Source organism: Microcaecilia unicolor, chromosome 3, assembly GCF_901765095.1.
Source record: "Microcaecilia unicolor chromosome 3, aMicUni1.1, whole genome shotgun sequence".
Lineage (NCBI taxonomy): Eukaryota > Metazoa > Chordata > Amphibia > Gymnophiona > Siphonopidae > Microcaecilia > Microcaecilia unicolor.
In genome coordinates this window covers 136,217,276-136,234,314 of record NC_044033.1, presented here as the reverse complement: position 1 = coordinate 136,234,314, position 17,039 = coordinate 136,217,276, and the positions used below count along the sequence as shown (strand labels likewise).

Sequence of the window (17,039 nt, the reverse complement as noted above, 5' to 3'; positions counted from 1 at the left end):
GACTGTCAATCGACAAAGATCTGGGGCTCCACGCAAAATCTCACCTCGTGGGGTATCCTTGATCATGAGGAAGGTTAGAAATCAGCCTACAACTACAAGGGGGGAACTTGTCAATGATCTCAAGGCAGCTGGGACCACTGTCACCACGAAAACCATTGGTAACACATTACGACATAACGGATTGCAATCCTGCAGTGCCCGCAAGGTCCCCCTGCTCCGGAAGGCACATGTGACGGCCCGTCTGAAGTTTGCCAGTGAACACCTGGATGATGCCGAGAGTGATTGGGAGAAGGTGCTGTGGTCAGATGAGGCAAAAATTGAGCTCTTTGGCATGAACTCAACTCGCCGTGTTTGGAGGAAGAGAAATGCTGCCTATGACCCAAAGAACACCGTCCCCACTGTCAAGCATGGAGGTGGAAATGTTATGTTTTGGGGGTGTTTCTCTGCTAAGGGCACAGGACTACTTCACCGCATCAATGGGAGAATGGATGGGGCCATGTACCGTACAATTCTGAGTGACAACCTCCTTCCCTCCGCCAGGGCCTTAAAAATGGGTCGTGGCTGGGTCTTCCAGCACGACAATGACCCAAAACATACAGCCAAGGCAACAAAGGAGTGGCTCAGGAAGAAGCACATTAGGGTCATGGAGTGGCCTAGCCAGTCACCAGACCTTAATCCCATTGAAAACTTATGGAGGGAGCTGAAGCTGCGAGTTGCCAAGCGACAGCCCAGAACTCTTAATGATTTAGAGATGATCTGCAAAGAGGAGTGGACCAAAATTCCTCCTGACATGTGTGCAAACCTCATCATCAACTACAGAAGACGTCTGACCGCTGTGCTTGCCAACAAGGGTTTTGCCACCAAGTATTAGGTCTTGTTTGCCAGAGGGATTAAATACTTATTTCCCTCTGCAGAATGCAAATAAATTCATATACTTTCCACAATGTGATTTTCCGGATTTAATTTGTGATGTGCTATCTCTCACTGTTACCAATAACCTACCCTTCAATTATGGGCTGCTCATGTCTTTGTCAGTGGGCAAACTTACAAAATCAGCAAGGGATCAAATACTTATTTCCCCCACTGTACCTAGAACGCTGGAGGGGGAGGAGGGAAGGAAGAGGAAGAGCTGCCGGCTGCTGGTTGAAGGGCAATAAATCCGGCCTTTAAGTTAGCTGGCTTCTCGGTTTCTTTTTGACAGTGCTTTCCTGTAAGATCTCAGCAGTGCTTATGTAAATGACCCTAATGCAGCAGTGAGGTGTGACAGAGAGAAATGGGATGACAAAAATACCTTTTTAAGATGTAGCTGCAGGATTTTTCTTTTAGAGAGAGGATTGCGTTTTCTATGATAGTGTCTTGGTCAGCTATTAAGAAGACTTTTATGCAGTATTCTGGAGTCTCTTCAGGCAAGCTTTGAGTTGGGGTTAGGTTCCCGGCATTAAGGGCACCCTTGTATAATGTGCTTTTTGTTGAGCATGAGAGGCAGTACCAAATCGCCTAATTTAAATGGTATTTGCATGCTATTTGCTGTATCCTTCAGCGCGCTTGTTGCCTTTTTCGCACCAGTCATCTGTACGTTCTGTTGTAGCTGGTCTGGCGCTAATGGCTTCTGAGCATCGGGGCCTCAGTCTCCAACAGAACTGAAAACCTGGCATATTTCAAATCTTTGTACTCCTCAGCTTCTGAGTTCCCTCCACTTTCTTAGTCATGTGGTCAAGGGTACAGAAAATGACAAGCTGAGGCCGTCATGTGGAGAAGGGCAGCAAGTGTCTAGAACCTGCAGTTTGTATCCTTCCTGGCTGCGTATGGGGTGACTGGAGAAAGCAAGGTATGAGGGCCCTACACTGTGTTCCAGAGAAAACAAAGGAATGTGATATAAAGGGAGGGAGAAGTATAAAGATAGGTGAGTTGCTAGACTAAATATGTACAAAGACTGTGAGAAGGCAAGGTAAAGAGACTGAAAGTGAACAGGGCCACCTAGAGATTGAGCCGGGGCAGGGCTGCCGCTGGTGGGCCCTCCCCCAGACCGTTGCGTAGCCAGGCCACAAAAATGGGGGGGGGGGGGGGGGGAGAGGGTACATTTTGCCGCACCTCCATGACCCCCACTGCAACTCCACATACCTTGACTGGCGGGGGTCCTCAAGCCTCACCAGCCGAAGTCTCTGTCTGGCACTGTTTGCCGCAGGACAGCAATGTGGCGGAGAATAGCACTGGAGGAAGGCTTCGGCTGGCGGAGCTTGAGGACCCCCACCAGCCAAACCAGAGGCCCCAAAGCCCTGTGTCTGCTCCTCCCCAGCTTCTTAAGGGGGGGGGCCCGGTGCTGGAGTTTTCTCTCATCCTCTCGGGACGTGATCACCCGGGTTCCATCAGGAGCAGGAGACAGACCCCAGTGCCGGGGCCCCCTTGGAAATCTTGTGCCGCCCACGTCTCTCCTCTCTACGGCCCTGAAAGTGAAATCTGGTTGGGAGAAGTGAGAAGGAGATGATTGAAGGTGTAGCTTTAAGAGGATCAGAAAGGTGCAACTCTAGTGGGGAGAGATGTTAGGCAAGTGAAGGAAGAACTGGAGAGCACATGAAGGGGAGAATGAGGGGCAAGATCTAACTATGAAGAGAAAAAGAAAATGAGGGGAATCAATGCTGGTATCATACATGGGAAGAAAATGAAGGCAGGATAAGACATAACAAAGTATGAGGAAAGAAAAACCTGAACAAATGAAATAAAAGTTCAGGCAAATGTAGAATCTAGGCTTGATTTTTGTGAAGTAGGCTGTGAAAACTTTGAGGCTGTTTATAGCTATTCTGTATGCTGTTTAAGATTCTTTACTTTGTAAATTTGTTTCTATTTGTATTTATCTTTTCATAACTTTTTATATTCTTTAATTTTTTAGGGTTGCATTTCAATGAAAATTTTAATTCCAGTTAAAGGTATGTTCCCCCCCCCCCCCCCCCAACTGCAGCTCCTTGTGACTCTGGGCAATGGATGGTTGTGACTTGCCTAGTCATAAGGAACTGCAGCTTTTTTGAGGGGGAGGGGAGCACAAATTTTAAAAGCGTTTAAAGGTTTCATCAACATACAGCCCTAGAAACACATTTTCTTATGAGCTTAGTGTTTGGCTTTGGGAGTATGCATCTCTCATACTTTTATACTTCAGAAACAGAACAGCACATGAGGAAATATATTGCAGACAGCCTGACTGCTTGGGTTTTCTAGTTTATGAAGACCCATGCAGACAAATACATGATTTGTAGTCACTTATTCAGGATAAAGGGTGGTGTATTATGAGCATTGTATTCTATGTGTAGAGATCTCTAGCAATGGGATTTGTTGTTCTCCCAATAATATTAATGTTCTATGGCTTGGTGTAATATTTTGCAGTGCTGCTTTATCATAGGTAACTTGGCTGCTGTTTAAATCCTGGAAACTTAATCTGAGACTAACCAATTTCCAAAGGTCTCCATTGAATACACCTGTGGATATGGTTAAAAAAATATTCGGTTGAGGTTCTGGGGATGTCGAGTGACTCGCTGCCTCCTATAGTCCATGTGTGATATCTACAGAATATTATAAAATCTGGTAATAGAACCTTTCAACCACACATGGGAGATGGTATGAACTTAACATCCTTTTTGGAATCATCATTGGAAGTTGTTACCCAAAGAACTACTGCCGTGGTGTGTGTTGCTCTGGAAATGGATCGAGATGCTGTTTTGAGACTTTTCTTCAGGCATTTGGACTCTCTGTTTTTAGGATCTAAAATAAGCAGTGCTTTTTTTGCTTAAAAAAAAAAGGAGCCGGTACTCGTGGGCGGAGTCACCACATATGACTCCACCCCTATTATAGCCACACCCACTTTTACCACACCCCTTATACCAGCCATAGCGCATATAAACGGACATCATTGAAAATATTATACTAGTATAGGAGAAAAAAATAACAGGATTTTTTTTCATTATAAATAATTTCTGTAAGCTGTTACAGCTCCAGTATACCCAGTGCAAAATAAGACAGCAGATGTAAATTGGACATATTCCAGACACTAAAATGAAAATAAAATGATTTTTTCCTACCTTTGTTTTTCTGATCATGCTGGCTCAGTATCTGATTCTGTTGCTATCTGTCCTCTTAACTCAGTTTCCAGGGCTTCCTTTCCATTTATTTCTTTACTTTCCTCCTTTCTTTTTCATTTCTTGCCCTACATCTGTAAGTAAAAGCTGGGTCCTCCGCAGACTTGACTGTCCAGTGGATCCAGCTTCTGCCTATTTTCTACTTCCATGTGCAGTTTTTCTCCTCTCTTCCTTTTCCCTCATCTCATCTCCTTCCTCACTCTTTCCTCGCCTCCATCCATGTCCAACATTTCTTCTCTCTCCCTTCCCGCAGCCCTCCTCTCCCCTGCCCTCCATCCACCCATGTCCAGCGTCCCCTCTGCCGTCCCCCCTGCCCTCCACCCATATCCAGCGACTATCCTCATTTCCCTGCCCCCCCTTCCCGACCAGTCTCTCCCGCATCCACAATCTTTCCCAGACCCCACTGCCCCTCCAGTTATCCCACCTCTTTCTGACCCTTTCATCCACCCACCTTGCAGCATAATATCCCTCCCGTTCCACTTTGCTTGCTGTGCGCTAATAAACAAGCATGGCAGAAGCGCAGGACCGTGGCTCTCTGCCTGCCGCTACTGCTTCTTGTGCAAGGTTAACTTCTGGGTCGGCACAGGAAGCAGTAGTGGCAGGCAGAGAGCCACGGTTCTGTGCTTCTGCCATGCTTGTTTAATAGCGCACAGCAAGCAAAGTGGAACAGGAGGGATATTATGCTGCAAGATGGGTGGATGAAAGGGGCAGAAAGAGATGGGATAACTGGAGGGGCAGTGGGGTCCGGGAAAGATTGTGGTTGCGGGACAGAGGAAGTGCAGGACTCGCCGGGAGGGAGGGGTCCCCAGGAGGGGGGGGGGGGGGGTAAAAAAAAAGGTGCCGATACGCCGTACCGTTGCATACCGGCACAAAAAAAGCACTGAAAATAAGAATCCATATTTATCTAGAGAAAAGCAGAAGAGGCGCAAGGCCTTTTTGGTTATGTGTTGGAGGACTTTGGCTTTAGGAGCCAATTTTGTACTTAAATTTCCTTGTATATGTCGAATATTATTTCAGTCAAATTTTCAATTCTTTGATCCTAAGCAGTTAGATTTTTTTTTTTTTTTTTTGGTTTCTAAGGAAGATGTGAATATTAACTAACAGAAGCACACTGTGTGATAGTTTGGGAAAAGAAAATAGGTCAGCAGTACCTCCTGTGTTGATTTATGTTAAAGTATGTATTAATAATATTTTATTTCCTTTTCTTGGATCTGTATTTCTAGTATTTCCTAATTGATAAGGTGAAGGAGTTAAGTTAATTTCAGCTTAATGTTAATAGAGATAATTAGTTGAAGACTGTATTACAAATTGCTATATCATCTCTGAGCTGTATAATATATATAATTAAAAAAATATAAATAAATTCTGAATGAATGCTGTTTTTATATGGCATATTGCTACACTGATTCTGAATTTTTATTTTTTATTTCTTTTTCTTTTTTTGGGCACCACAGCAGTGAATGTAAAAAGTGAGATTTATTTCACAAGGCTGTCTCGATGTGTGCTTTTTTTTTTTAATGTAAAATGTTAGTATAAGGATAGTCAAATAGGACTATGTTCTATATATGGTACCTGAAAAATCTACGCCAAAAATATTTCCGCCTAGGTGTATTCTGTAAACCACGCCTAGATTTAGTCCCTCTATTTCATCATAGCCATGGCCATGCTCCCTTTCTGGCAGCATGCATTAGAATTTACATGCACCACTTTATACAATACGCTTAGAATGTTGTGCGTGTAAATTCTAATGAATACCAATTAATATCAGTAATGGCCTAAGTGGCAATTGGTGCAGATTGGCTTAAGTAATTAAATTGCATGCTGAAATCCAGAATTATGACTGGATTTGCGTACACAATTTTGGTCATGCTATATAGAATCTGTGGGGTTTAATGCATCATTGGAATTATTCATACTAATTTATGGGCCGATCAGAATCAAACACAAGTGCTAGAGGCTGTTAGTGCCATACTAGCACCTGCGTTTGCTACCGCGCCATGATCAGAGCCCCAAACTGTGTGTGACAACGTGCTCGCGGGCTCTGAACACAACTAGCATGCAAAGCCGGGTTCTTAGCACAAGTAGCATGCAAATGCATGCTAAACCTATTCATCCCCAATGATCAGTGACCAGTGCACCAAAGATTGGTTCGCTGGCCGCGGGAAACCCTATGCCAGCGCAGAACTGGCGTTAGGGTTTGCAGACCATTGGGGAGGAATGGTGAGCCCTGTCCAGGACCCCCCCCCCCCCGGATACAGGTTCGGGGGGGGGGGGGGTTGGAGATCCAGTGGGTCTCCAGCCCCTCCTAACCCCCCCAGCATCCTTCAGATGGCCCTCCCTCCTCTTCCATCGGCACCACCTTGAAAATGGCGGTGCGTAGCCCTGACCAGTGCAACTTGGGTCAGGGACGTCGGAGGGATGGGAGGTTCACCGGATCTCCAGCCCCCGTTTCGCTTGGCTCGGGGCAGGGGTAGTTGGGGGTCTGGTGGTCCCATGCAAATCCTCCTTCACTTCTTCCCTATGATAGAGAGAATTGCGTGCTTAAATTTGCATGCAATTATCTCTGATCATAGGAGCGGTAAAGCCGCATGTTGTTCCAGTGCTATCTAGCGCTGTTTGGAACAGCGTGGGGCTTTTGATCATCTGCCCATGAATATCTCTTTCTTGTTGTATTACAATGATAGCATAGGAGGCAATATATTAAGGCTAGGGAAGAAGATGGAAGGTAAGATAGAAAATTATTTAGGGGCCCTTTTACAAATGCACATAGACGCCTACGTGCATCTAACACATGTCAGATTGGCATTACCGCCTGGCTACCATGTGCCCTGGGCTGTAATTTTATTTTTGGTGCGCTCTCAAAACACGTGGTAGAAATTATTTTCTATTTTCTACTGTGTGGTGCTTACCTGGTGGTAGTCAGAAGTTGACGCACATTGAACGCTTACCACCTGGCTAGTGCGTGAGACCTTACCGCTAAGTCAGTGGGTGGTGGTAATGTCTCAGGCCAAAATGGATGCACACTGGTTGAAAGTTGGCCACACATCCATTTTTATGACGCCAAAAAAAGGCTTTTTTCCAGGTGCACTGAGGAAATGGATCAGTATGCTTCCAAAACACGCGCCTACACCAGCGCAGGCCACTTTTAGTTGTGCCTTAATAAAAGGGCACTCTAGTCAGGTAACTAAAAATGAAATTGTCCATAATACATTCCTGTTGGCAAAAAATGGAATTGAAGAGGATAGTGAGAACTGCGGGTTGCTTAGTCTGACCTAGGTAGTAAGTAAACTTAAAGTAATAGAACGAATAATCTGGTTTTCAGAACCACTCTTGCACATTACTACACAGTGTATGGCCCTCAAAGTTGATGACTGGACCACCGGGTTCATATGCAGATGCACTAACTTGGTGTATGGTAAGCAACACGGCTGGTCTTTGCTAAGAGCATTTTCTTTTTTTTTTTTTTTTTTCCCTGTATTTATTGAAAAAAAAATTTGGAACATACACAACATGGCCTAGTGGTTAGGGTGGTGGACTTTGGTCCTGAGGAACTGAGTTTGATTCCCACCTCAGGCACAGGCAGCTCCTTGTGACTCTGGGCAAATCACTTGCCCTCCATTGCCCCATGTAAGCCGCATTGAGCCTGCCATGAGTGGGAAAGAGCGGGGTACAAATGTAATTAAAAAAACAAACAAACCAGAATCCTAACTTTTAAGCACAAGAGACTTTTCATTAAAAGAGAACTAATACAGAAAGCTAAATCTGACTCAACACAAACCACCATTAACTTGCAAGAGTAGAGAGGATTACTTGCACAGCATCACTGTCCTTGTTATTGGGCTGCAAGGAGGGAGAAGAGGGAAAACAGCCCGCACCAGGGAGAGCAGGCCCAAAAGGGAGAACCCCACTGGACTGAGATCACCCGCTCACCTATGACAGACCTGACTGGATTTTCAGAAGGCATTTGACAAAATTCCTCATGAAAGACTCCAGAGGAAATTGGAGAGTCATGGGATAGGAGGTAGTGTTCTATTGTGGATTAAAAACTGGTTAAAAGAGAGAAAACAGAGAGTAGGGTTAAATGGTCAGTATTCTCAATGGAGAAGGGTAGTTAGTGGGGTTCCCCAGGACTCTGTGCTGGGACCGCTGCTTTTTAACATATTTATAAATGACCTAGAGATGGGAGTAACTAGTGAGGTAATTGAATTTGCTGATGACACAAAGTTATTCAAAGTCGTTAAATCGCAGGAGGATTGTGAAACATTACAAGAGGACCTTACGAGACTGGGAGACTGGGCGTCTAAATGGCTGATGACGTTTATTGTGAACAAGTGCCAAGTGATGCAAGTGGGAAAGAATAACCCGAATTATAGATATGTCATGCAAGGTTCCACTTTAGGAGTCACGAACCAAGAAAGTGATCTAGGTGGTGGTGATAAAACCTTCTGCTCAGTGTGCTGCTGTGGCTAAGAAAGCAAATAGAATGTTAGGAATTATTAGGAAAGGAATGGAAAACAAAAATGAGGATGTTATAATGCCTTTGTATCGCTCCATGGTGCGACCGCAGCTCAAATATTGTGTTCAATTATGGTCGCCGCATCTCAAAAAAGATATAGTGGAATTAGAAAAGGTGCAGAGAAGGGCGACGAAAATGATAAAGGGGATGGGGCGACTTCCCTATGAGGAAAGGCTAAAGCGGCTAGGGCTCTTCAGCTTGGAGGAAAGGTGGCTGAGGGGGAGATATGATAGAGGTCTATAAAATGAGTGGAGTTGAACGAGTAGATGTGAAGCGTCTGTTCACGCTTTCCAAAAATACTAGGACTAGGGGTATGCGATGAAGCTACAATGTAGTAAATTTAAAATGAATCTGAGAGAGTTTTTTTCTTCACTCAATGTGTAATTAAACTCTGGAATTCGTTGCCAGAGAATGTGGTAAAGGCGGTTAGCTTAGCAGAGTTTAAAAAAAGGTTTGAATGGCTTCCTAAAGGAAAAGTCCATGGACCGTTATTAAATGGTCTTGGGGAAAATCCACTATTTCTGGGATAAGCAGTATAAAATGTTTTGTACGTTTATGGGATCTTGCCAGGTATTTGTGACCTGGATTGGCCACTGTTGGAAACAGGATGCTGGGCTCCATGGACCTTTGGTCTTTCCCAGTATGGCAATGCTTGCGTACTAATGTGGTGCACGTAAATTGTAAGTTGTGTAGTTGACAAGTAGGTGGGTCATGGGCTTTTCTAAAATCTGTGAGTTATAGAATACACCCAGACTGTGCATAATTTATGCATCAGGATTTACATCACGTTTTACTTGGTGTAGCTGCCTATGACTAAATTTAGTCTCCCACACTAGAAGGCTTCCTGGCAAGATTGGGCTATGTGTTAGTAGCCTGATACTCCCAGGGAGCAAAATAGCACAACTTGCATGTTGAATAGTGAGTTGCATTATTTACCTTGATTAGTTACTGCAGGTTAGTGACTCCCATGGTAAAATAGCTGTGGTAAAATGGTAACTTGTACCACCACAGCTTAGTAACTCTTCCCCCTCCCCCTCCTTAGTGACTTTAGAGAATGAACTCTCCTAGTGTCAGCTTACTTTCTATTGCACTATTTGTTATGTTCAATCCCTGTTGATAGAAACAGCAATATTTAAAGGGATTTAACCTGGAAGGAGAGGCTCCTTTTCAGTTAAATCACTTCGTGCCCTGCTATCTGCTGATATTTAGCAGCAGTGCCCAGTTGATTATCAACACTGACCTCTTCCTCATCTGGGTAGTGCTGGGGCAGTCTGGGTAGAGCGGACCCTTATCCAGACACTGGTGATATTCAGTGATAACTTCTTTTTTTTTTTTTTTTTTAATTTTATTTATAAGAATTTAATTTTACAAGCACTAACATAACTTGCCAGAAATTCAGACAAAATAATACAAGAATTATTTCAATCAGATAATTATAAACTCTTCCTTAGACCACAAAATAAGGAGAGTGAAACAAGACAAGGAGATCAATTAAACAACAGTAAACAAAGAAAACGTGGTATTAACCTGATTATTCCCAGTTATTTATTATCGGAATCATTATTCCACATTGATCATCTGGTTGGCTTCGTCAAACTCAAAACGGTGTATAGTCAATTTATTTCGCTGGAAACATACTTATTGTCCAATATTAGTGGAAATAATACAACTGATTTCATTTTTTCTCTTTTAAAACCAGAAATTATTTTACAATACAAACAGATGATTAATATCAAGATTGTTGTTTTCCCAGAGTTCCGGGTATGACTCCTAAAGTTTTTTTCCTCTGAAATGATTCTTCTTAGTATATTTATTCAAAAGGAGTGAAGCCTGTGAAACTGGGATTACCTTAATCAGTGGGAATTGGATTAGAGACTCAAGTGTTTGTATTGTAAAATAATTTCTGGTTTTAAAAGAGAAAAAATGAAATCAGTGATAACTTCTGGGTGGCAGCCTGAGGAGTTCTGTTAGCCCTTCCCATTTCAATCTCCCCCCCCCCCCCCTCCCTGCAAGAGCAAGGATTCCCTGTCTCCTAGAGCATTATTCTACCCAACATTGACCACCTGAGCCTACTTTTAAAGTCCATGGTGGTCTAGGGTACAAACGACAGGCGCGATCGCCATTCGCTCTTGCGTATCAGGGCTCCAGGTTCGAAATGGCTGCCACGATCTTTTAAAAACAAGAGTAAAAGAAGACGACAAGATTCTGAAATAAAATACTACATACTAAATAAAACTAGAAAGTACTAAAGTACACACATTAAAACTTTTTGTTGAAATGAAAACATAAATTATAAGCAAGACATTTGTTCTGTGGGGAGGGAAGGGAAAGGAAAATGGTGGAGAAGGGTAAAAAGGGTGGTGAGGAAGGGAGAGAAGAGAAGAATATATAGATTAGTTTCGACACAAATTATATCACCTTAATTGTATATATAGCACTCAAAATTATGCATGCAAATTTGGGCATGGACCCAATTTGCACACAATTTAATAATCTGGTTAATATTAATTGGACACTAATAATCAGTACTCATTGGCATTAATTAAAACTTGCAGACACATCTATAAGCACCTTATTGTGTGCATAAGTTTTATGGGAGGCTCCGAATAGGGGCCGTGGCCATGGGAGGGACATAGGTGAATTAGGGGTGTTCCTGGAATTTTTACACAATTTCATTGAATAGCAGAGATCTGCACCTAATTTAGGCATGAGAATTTAAACCAGGTTTTACTTGGTGTAAATCCTCGCACCCAAAATTGGACACAGATTCTGGCACCAAATGCTATTCTATAAATGGCACCCAACTCTGAGCACAGTATATAGACTAGCACTTAGTGTTAATTTTTATCAACACCCAAATTTGGTGCCATGTAAGAACATAAGAATAGCCAAACTGGGTCAGACCAATGGTCCATCTAGCCCAGTATTCTGCTTCCAGGGCAAGCAGTGGCTTTCCCCATGTCCATGTCTATAACAGATTATGGACGTTTCCTCCAGGAACTTGTCCAAACCTTTTTTTAAACCCATATACACTAACCACCGTTACCACATCCTCCGGTAAATAGTTCCAAAGCTTAAATATTCTTTCAGTGAAACATATTTCCTCCTATTTTTGTTTTTTAAAAGCATTTCCATGCAATAGCAGTAAGTCCACATAGTTGACAGCTAGCAGTCAGAAATCCATCTTGCACATAAAAAAAAAAAAAAGTTGAGGGTCAGGTTATGCCCCACAGGTGCCCACTCAATGAACTTAATCCAAAGCAGTTTAAAGTATCAATAAGCCTGATTTCTTCAGCTGAGCTTATGTAGCTACTAGAGGTTTCTACCTAAGTCCCATTCACTGGATCATACCTGAATTTTCAGAAGTACTTACCCAGATGGTGCCACTGAAAATCAGACTGCCTCTGCCCCAGCACTGTCCAGATAGAGTGGTCAAGAACCAGGAGTTACTTGGTTAGTGGCAATATTCAGCCACTATCTGGTTAAAGGTAGGGCAACAAAGATATTGGCCTGAAAATTCTTGGTACCTTGAGTGCTGGGGACCATGTAAGAACCTGTATATTTATTGTGGATATTTGGATACAACCTGGCACTGAATATTCAGGTATAAAAAGCCTGGGACAGCCAGCAGTTAAACACAGACTTGCCATGGATTGGACATTGATCCTGTTGCCAATTATAAGTACAAAATCTAAAATATTTATACTAAGTGTGAGCAAAATCTAAATAAAAGAAAAAAATGAGTATGTACTAAATTATTACATAACAATTTTGTTTGAAAAACGTATACATTTTTTCTGTTAAATAATAGCTGGTTCACATAGAAAAGCTGAAAACTTCTATACTTGAAGATCAATAAATTTTGTTTCTTGGTAGGTCGAACTTTGTTGGAGAAGCTCTTCAATCAGGAGGAGAGTGCACCGGCAGAGGAGGCCGAGAAGCTTTGTTCACGGATCATTGCAATGGGCCTCTTGCTTCCCTTCAGTGACTGCTTCAGAGAGCAGTGTAGCCAGAGTGCACCACAAATTACATCCACATTTAATGTAAGTTGTGGAAACCTTTTAAATATATTGAGCAGTTGGCCTGTTAAGAGACTCTTGTCCTCATATGTGTAGACTGCAACATTACAAGTCAGAGGTACCTATTTCATGCAATTTGGTTCGATTTCTTAACTAGGAGTAACACTACTTACTCAAAAGTGACATAAATGTATTTATTATTTATTTTTTTTATTTATACATTTGTACCCCACATTTTCCCACCTATTTGCAGGCTCAATGTGGTGCCAAGTCGGTTGATAACAAATACAAGATTATATTGTGGTCTGAGGTAGGTGTGTATCAGGCACCATGAAGGTCGAAGGGAATGAAGATTGTATATTGTCCAGTACGATCATTGGTTATGCTGGGTGTGGGGGTTTACAGTGGATCGGTGGGGTAAGCCTTTTTGAAGAGGTTGCTGGGTTTTCATAATTTGTTATAAGTCTTTATCATGTGCATTGTACTTATCAGAACTTGGTTTTATTTGAGGTATGTCCAATAAAATCAGCACTAAAACCTAATAATCCACAGATAGAATAACTCTGAAAAGGGAACCACTTGACCGTCCCCACTCAAGCCAACCAAGTTTTAAGGCAGCGAGCACAGCATACCATCACAGGTCAGAAAAAAACTCCACTTAATACAGTGCATAAAAATCTCTTCAATTCCCAAACAAAGTAAAAAAAAAAACAAAACTAACACATGTATGTCCACAGGTAAAATTAGTCAGTCACTGTAACCACAAACACATGAATAATTATAATCCACTTATCTCACACTGTCTTTATTTATTTATTGCATTTGTATCCCACATTTTTCCCACCTATTTGCGGGTTCAGTGTGGCTTACAATACATTGTATTGATGGAAGTACAATTTGTTACAACTCGATTATGGTTACATTGTGAAGAGTAAAGTGAAAACAAAGTCTACGTATCGCATGGGGAACAGAACAATGGAATGATGGAAGAACAATGGATACTGATAGGATTACAGAACAATAGCTAGAGAATGTTTGTTACATTTTTACCTGTAGATTAAGGTTTGAGTGTGTTAGAATTTCGGGGGATAAGAGTATAAATGAGTATGTATTGATGCAGTATTAACAGTATGCGTGGGCTTCATGTGTTTTAATCCTTTTGATAGATTTCTTCGAAGAGATAAGTCTTCAACAATTTGCGGAAGTCGGTCAGCTCGTAAGTCGTCTTCAGGTTGCTTGGTAGTTTATTCCAGAATTGCGTGCTCATATAAGAGAAGGTTGATGCGTGTAGCACTTTGTATTTTATGCCTTTGCAATTTGGGAAGTGGAGTTTAAGAAAAGTTCGGGATGATCTTTTAGCGTTTCTGGGTGGTAAGTCTATTAAGTCAGACATGTAGGCTGGGGCTTCACCGTGAATAATTTTATGAACTAGTGTGCATACTTTAAAAGTGATTCGTTCCTTGAGTGAGAGCCAGTGTAGCTTCTTTCGTAAGGGTTTTGCATATCTTCATATCTGCAACCAGTGGGTCCCCAATACCCGACAATCTGCTGGATCTTGGCAAGTAGTGGTCATGATATAGGACATTTACCCCTGGTGCAGCTTTAGCAAAACAGGGATTCCCTGTCGGGTATTGGGGACCCACTGGTTGCAGATATGAAGATATGCAGTGTGAAGACAGTGTGAGATAAATGGATTATAATCATAGGCGCCGACTCCGTTGGTGCTGTGGGTGCTTGAGCACCCCCAATATTCACCCACCGGAAGTTTGTTCCCTCCCTCCCTCCCTCTGAGTTCCAGGGTCGTCGTCCATCCCCCCTCCCAGTTCCAGGGTCGTCGTCCCTCCCTCCCCCTTCCAGTACCAGGCCCCCTCCCTCTGAATTTTAAGTCATCCTGACTTACCTCGTCGGGAGGTTACGGCGGCCGGCAGCAGCGGTAAAAAGCGTGCAGGCTCGGCACTTAAGTTTTCCCTTCTCTGTCTCTCAGCTCTAGTCCCGCCCTCATTTCCTGTTTACTGTTAAACTTCTCTAATATATTTAGGTTTAGCTCACAATGTTTCAGTAGTAACTCAAGGTGAATTAGGTTTAGGTACAGCAGTAATCTTCTTGACAATAGAAGGTTTACAATCTACCCCCCCCCCCCCCCCCCCGGTTTATAAAGCTGCACAGCAATGCTGACACAGCCCATTCAAAGTGAATGGGCTGTGTCTGCATTACTACACCAGCAGCTGCTAGCTTGGCTTTGTAAAGGGGGGGGGGGGGTAAGTTTGTACCAGAGCAACAGTGAGGTTAACTGGTCCAAGATCAGAGTAGCAGCAGGATGTGAACCTGGCTATGCTAGTTGGTATTTGTAAATATCAATTATGGTGGATATGTAGGAAATACAGGTATCTTAATTCAATTATCTAAAAATAAGGAGGAAAAGACCTCAAGACCTTATTGACAATATTGAGGCTCAACGCCACATATGAATGTGATTGCACAGCAGCAGTTGTCCATATGATTGGCAGGGTCTCTTGAAGAAACCTTTGCGAAACGGGTCCCCGTAGGGACCTTTGCCTAGAAAAAGCAATTATTTAAATTGAATTTCCAAGAACAGTAAAGTTTATTTTGCTGTGCAGCTTAAAGCTAAGTACCAATTCTACTGATCTTTATTTGCCGATTTAAGTTTTTCATTTGAATTAATGATTAAAGGTTTTCCTACCACACCACCATTAAGGAGGTTTTTTCAGACCTATGATGACTTTATTGACCAATCACATTGATATGTGGCGTTGAGCCTCAATATTGTTAAGGTATTGATGAGGTCTTTTCTTCCTTATTTTTAGATGATTGAATTGTTACCTGCATTTCCTACATATCTACCATACTTGATATTTACAAGTATCTTGTGCTTTTTTGGTACATGGTGTGTTGATCCTTCTTTTTTTGGTTATGCTAGTTGGTAGCCTGTTTTAATCACCAGGCTACTCCTTCACTGAAAAATCCAGCAGGTTGGCTGTGTCCAGTACTGGAAAATGACTCCCCCAGGGCCGCCAATGGGGGGGGGGGGGGGGCAGGGAAGACAAAATTCCTCAGGCCTGGGCCTCCAAGGGGGGCCCGGTGCCGCAGTCCCCGGTCTTACCCGCCCACCCTCGGCTCCGTCAACCGTCCGACACCGGGCGGGGCCCCCTGCATTCAAATCACAACGCCTCATCTTCGTGTGAAAGCGCAGCAGCGGCAGATCGCCTCCTTTCGGGCCTTCCCTCCCTTTGTCCCACCTTCATCTGATGTAACTTCTGTGAGGGTGGGACACAGGAGGGGAAGGCCCGAAGGGAGGCGATCCGCTGCTGCGCTTTCACACGGAGGCAAGGCTCTGTGATTTGAATGCAGGGGGCCCGGCCCAGTGGCAGATGGAGGGGGGCTGTCAGGGCCGGGGGTGGGCGGGTGGAGACTGGGGGATGTGGTGCTGCGGCCTTGGCCCGGGCCTGACCCAGTCTCTTGGCGGCCCTAGACTCCCCAAGTTTCATCGGGTAGTTTGAAGAAACAGATTTTTAAAAGCCCATTCCTTGATAACCACCAGTGCATCCTGCATCAAAGGCGGTTCTAACCATGAAGCCTGTGAAGAATATAAGCAAAGTGGGGAAAATGCCAGCTTAGCTTGTCAGAGAAATATACTGCATTCACTCTTCTCACAACCTTAAACATTTCACAGAGTCTTGAAATGAATCTTGTTGCAGATGAGCACATCGTGTAACAATGTCTAAACCTGAATTATCTTTGGATACTTACTGGCTGAGATAATAGGCAGTTTTCATTTTGTATTGCTTGCAAGCCATGCATGTTTTTGGAAGACTGGTCTATCTTGTAGCTGCCAAGGCATGTACTACTTTTGAGGTCTCATCTAGGAATACTCTGAAATGACATAACTTGAGAGCATGTATAGTAAGGTCTAACTTGCACAAATCTGAGGTATTTTATTTATTTGTTACATTTGTACCCCACGTTTTCCCACCTATTTGCATGCTCAATGTGGCTTTCATAGTACTGTAATGGTGTTCGCCAAGTCGGTTGATAACAAATACAAGGTTATATTGAGGGGCATAATTGAACGAAAACGTCTATCTCCATGGGCGTTTATCTCTGAGAACGGGTCTGTGAAGGGGCGGTCCGAACCGTATTTTCGAAAAAAATAGACGTCCATGTTTTATTCGACAATTTGTGAGCTGGGCGTTTTTTTCAGTGATAATGGAAAATGAAAGCGCCTAGCTCAAAAACGAATAAATCCAAGGCATTTGTTCGTGGGAGGGGCCAGGATTCGTAGTGCACTGGTCCCCTCACATGCCAGGACACCAACCGGGCACCCTAGGGGGCACTTTTACAAAAACAAAAAAAAAAAGGTAA

The 17,039-nt window shown here is 43.1% G+C and overlaps 1 protein-coding gene across 1 annotated transcript in view; it reads left to right on the top strand.

Annotated features, from left to right (window-relative positions):
* FMN2 (formin 2) overlaps nucleotides 1–17,039 on the top strand; it is a 434,815-nt gene that overhangs the window by 53,983 nt on the left and 363,793 nt on the right. Inside the window, exon 3 of the mRNA XM_030196386.1 lies at nucleotides 12,517–12,683. Within this exon, the coding sequence (XP_030052246.1) occupies nucleotides 12,517–12,683 (167 nt within the window). The remainder of the gene's footprint in view (nucleotides 1–12,516; nucleotides 12,684–17,039) is intronic.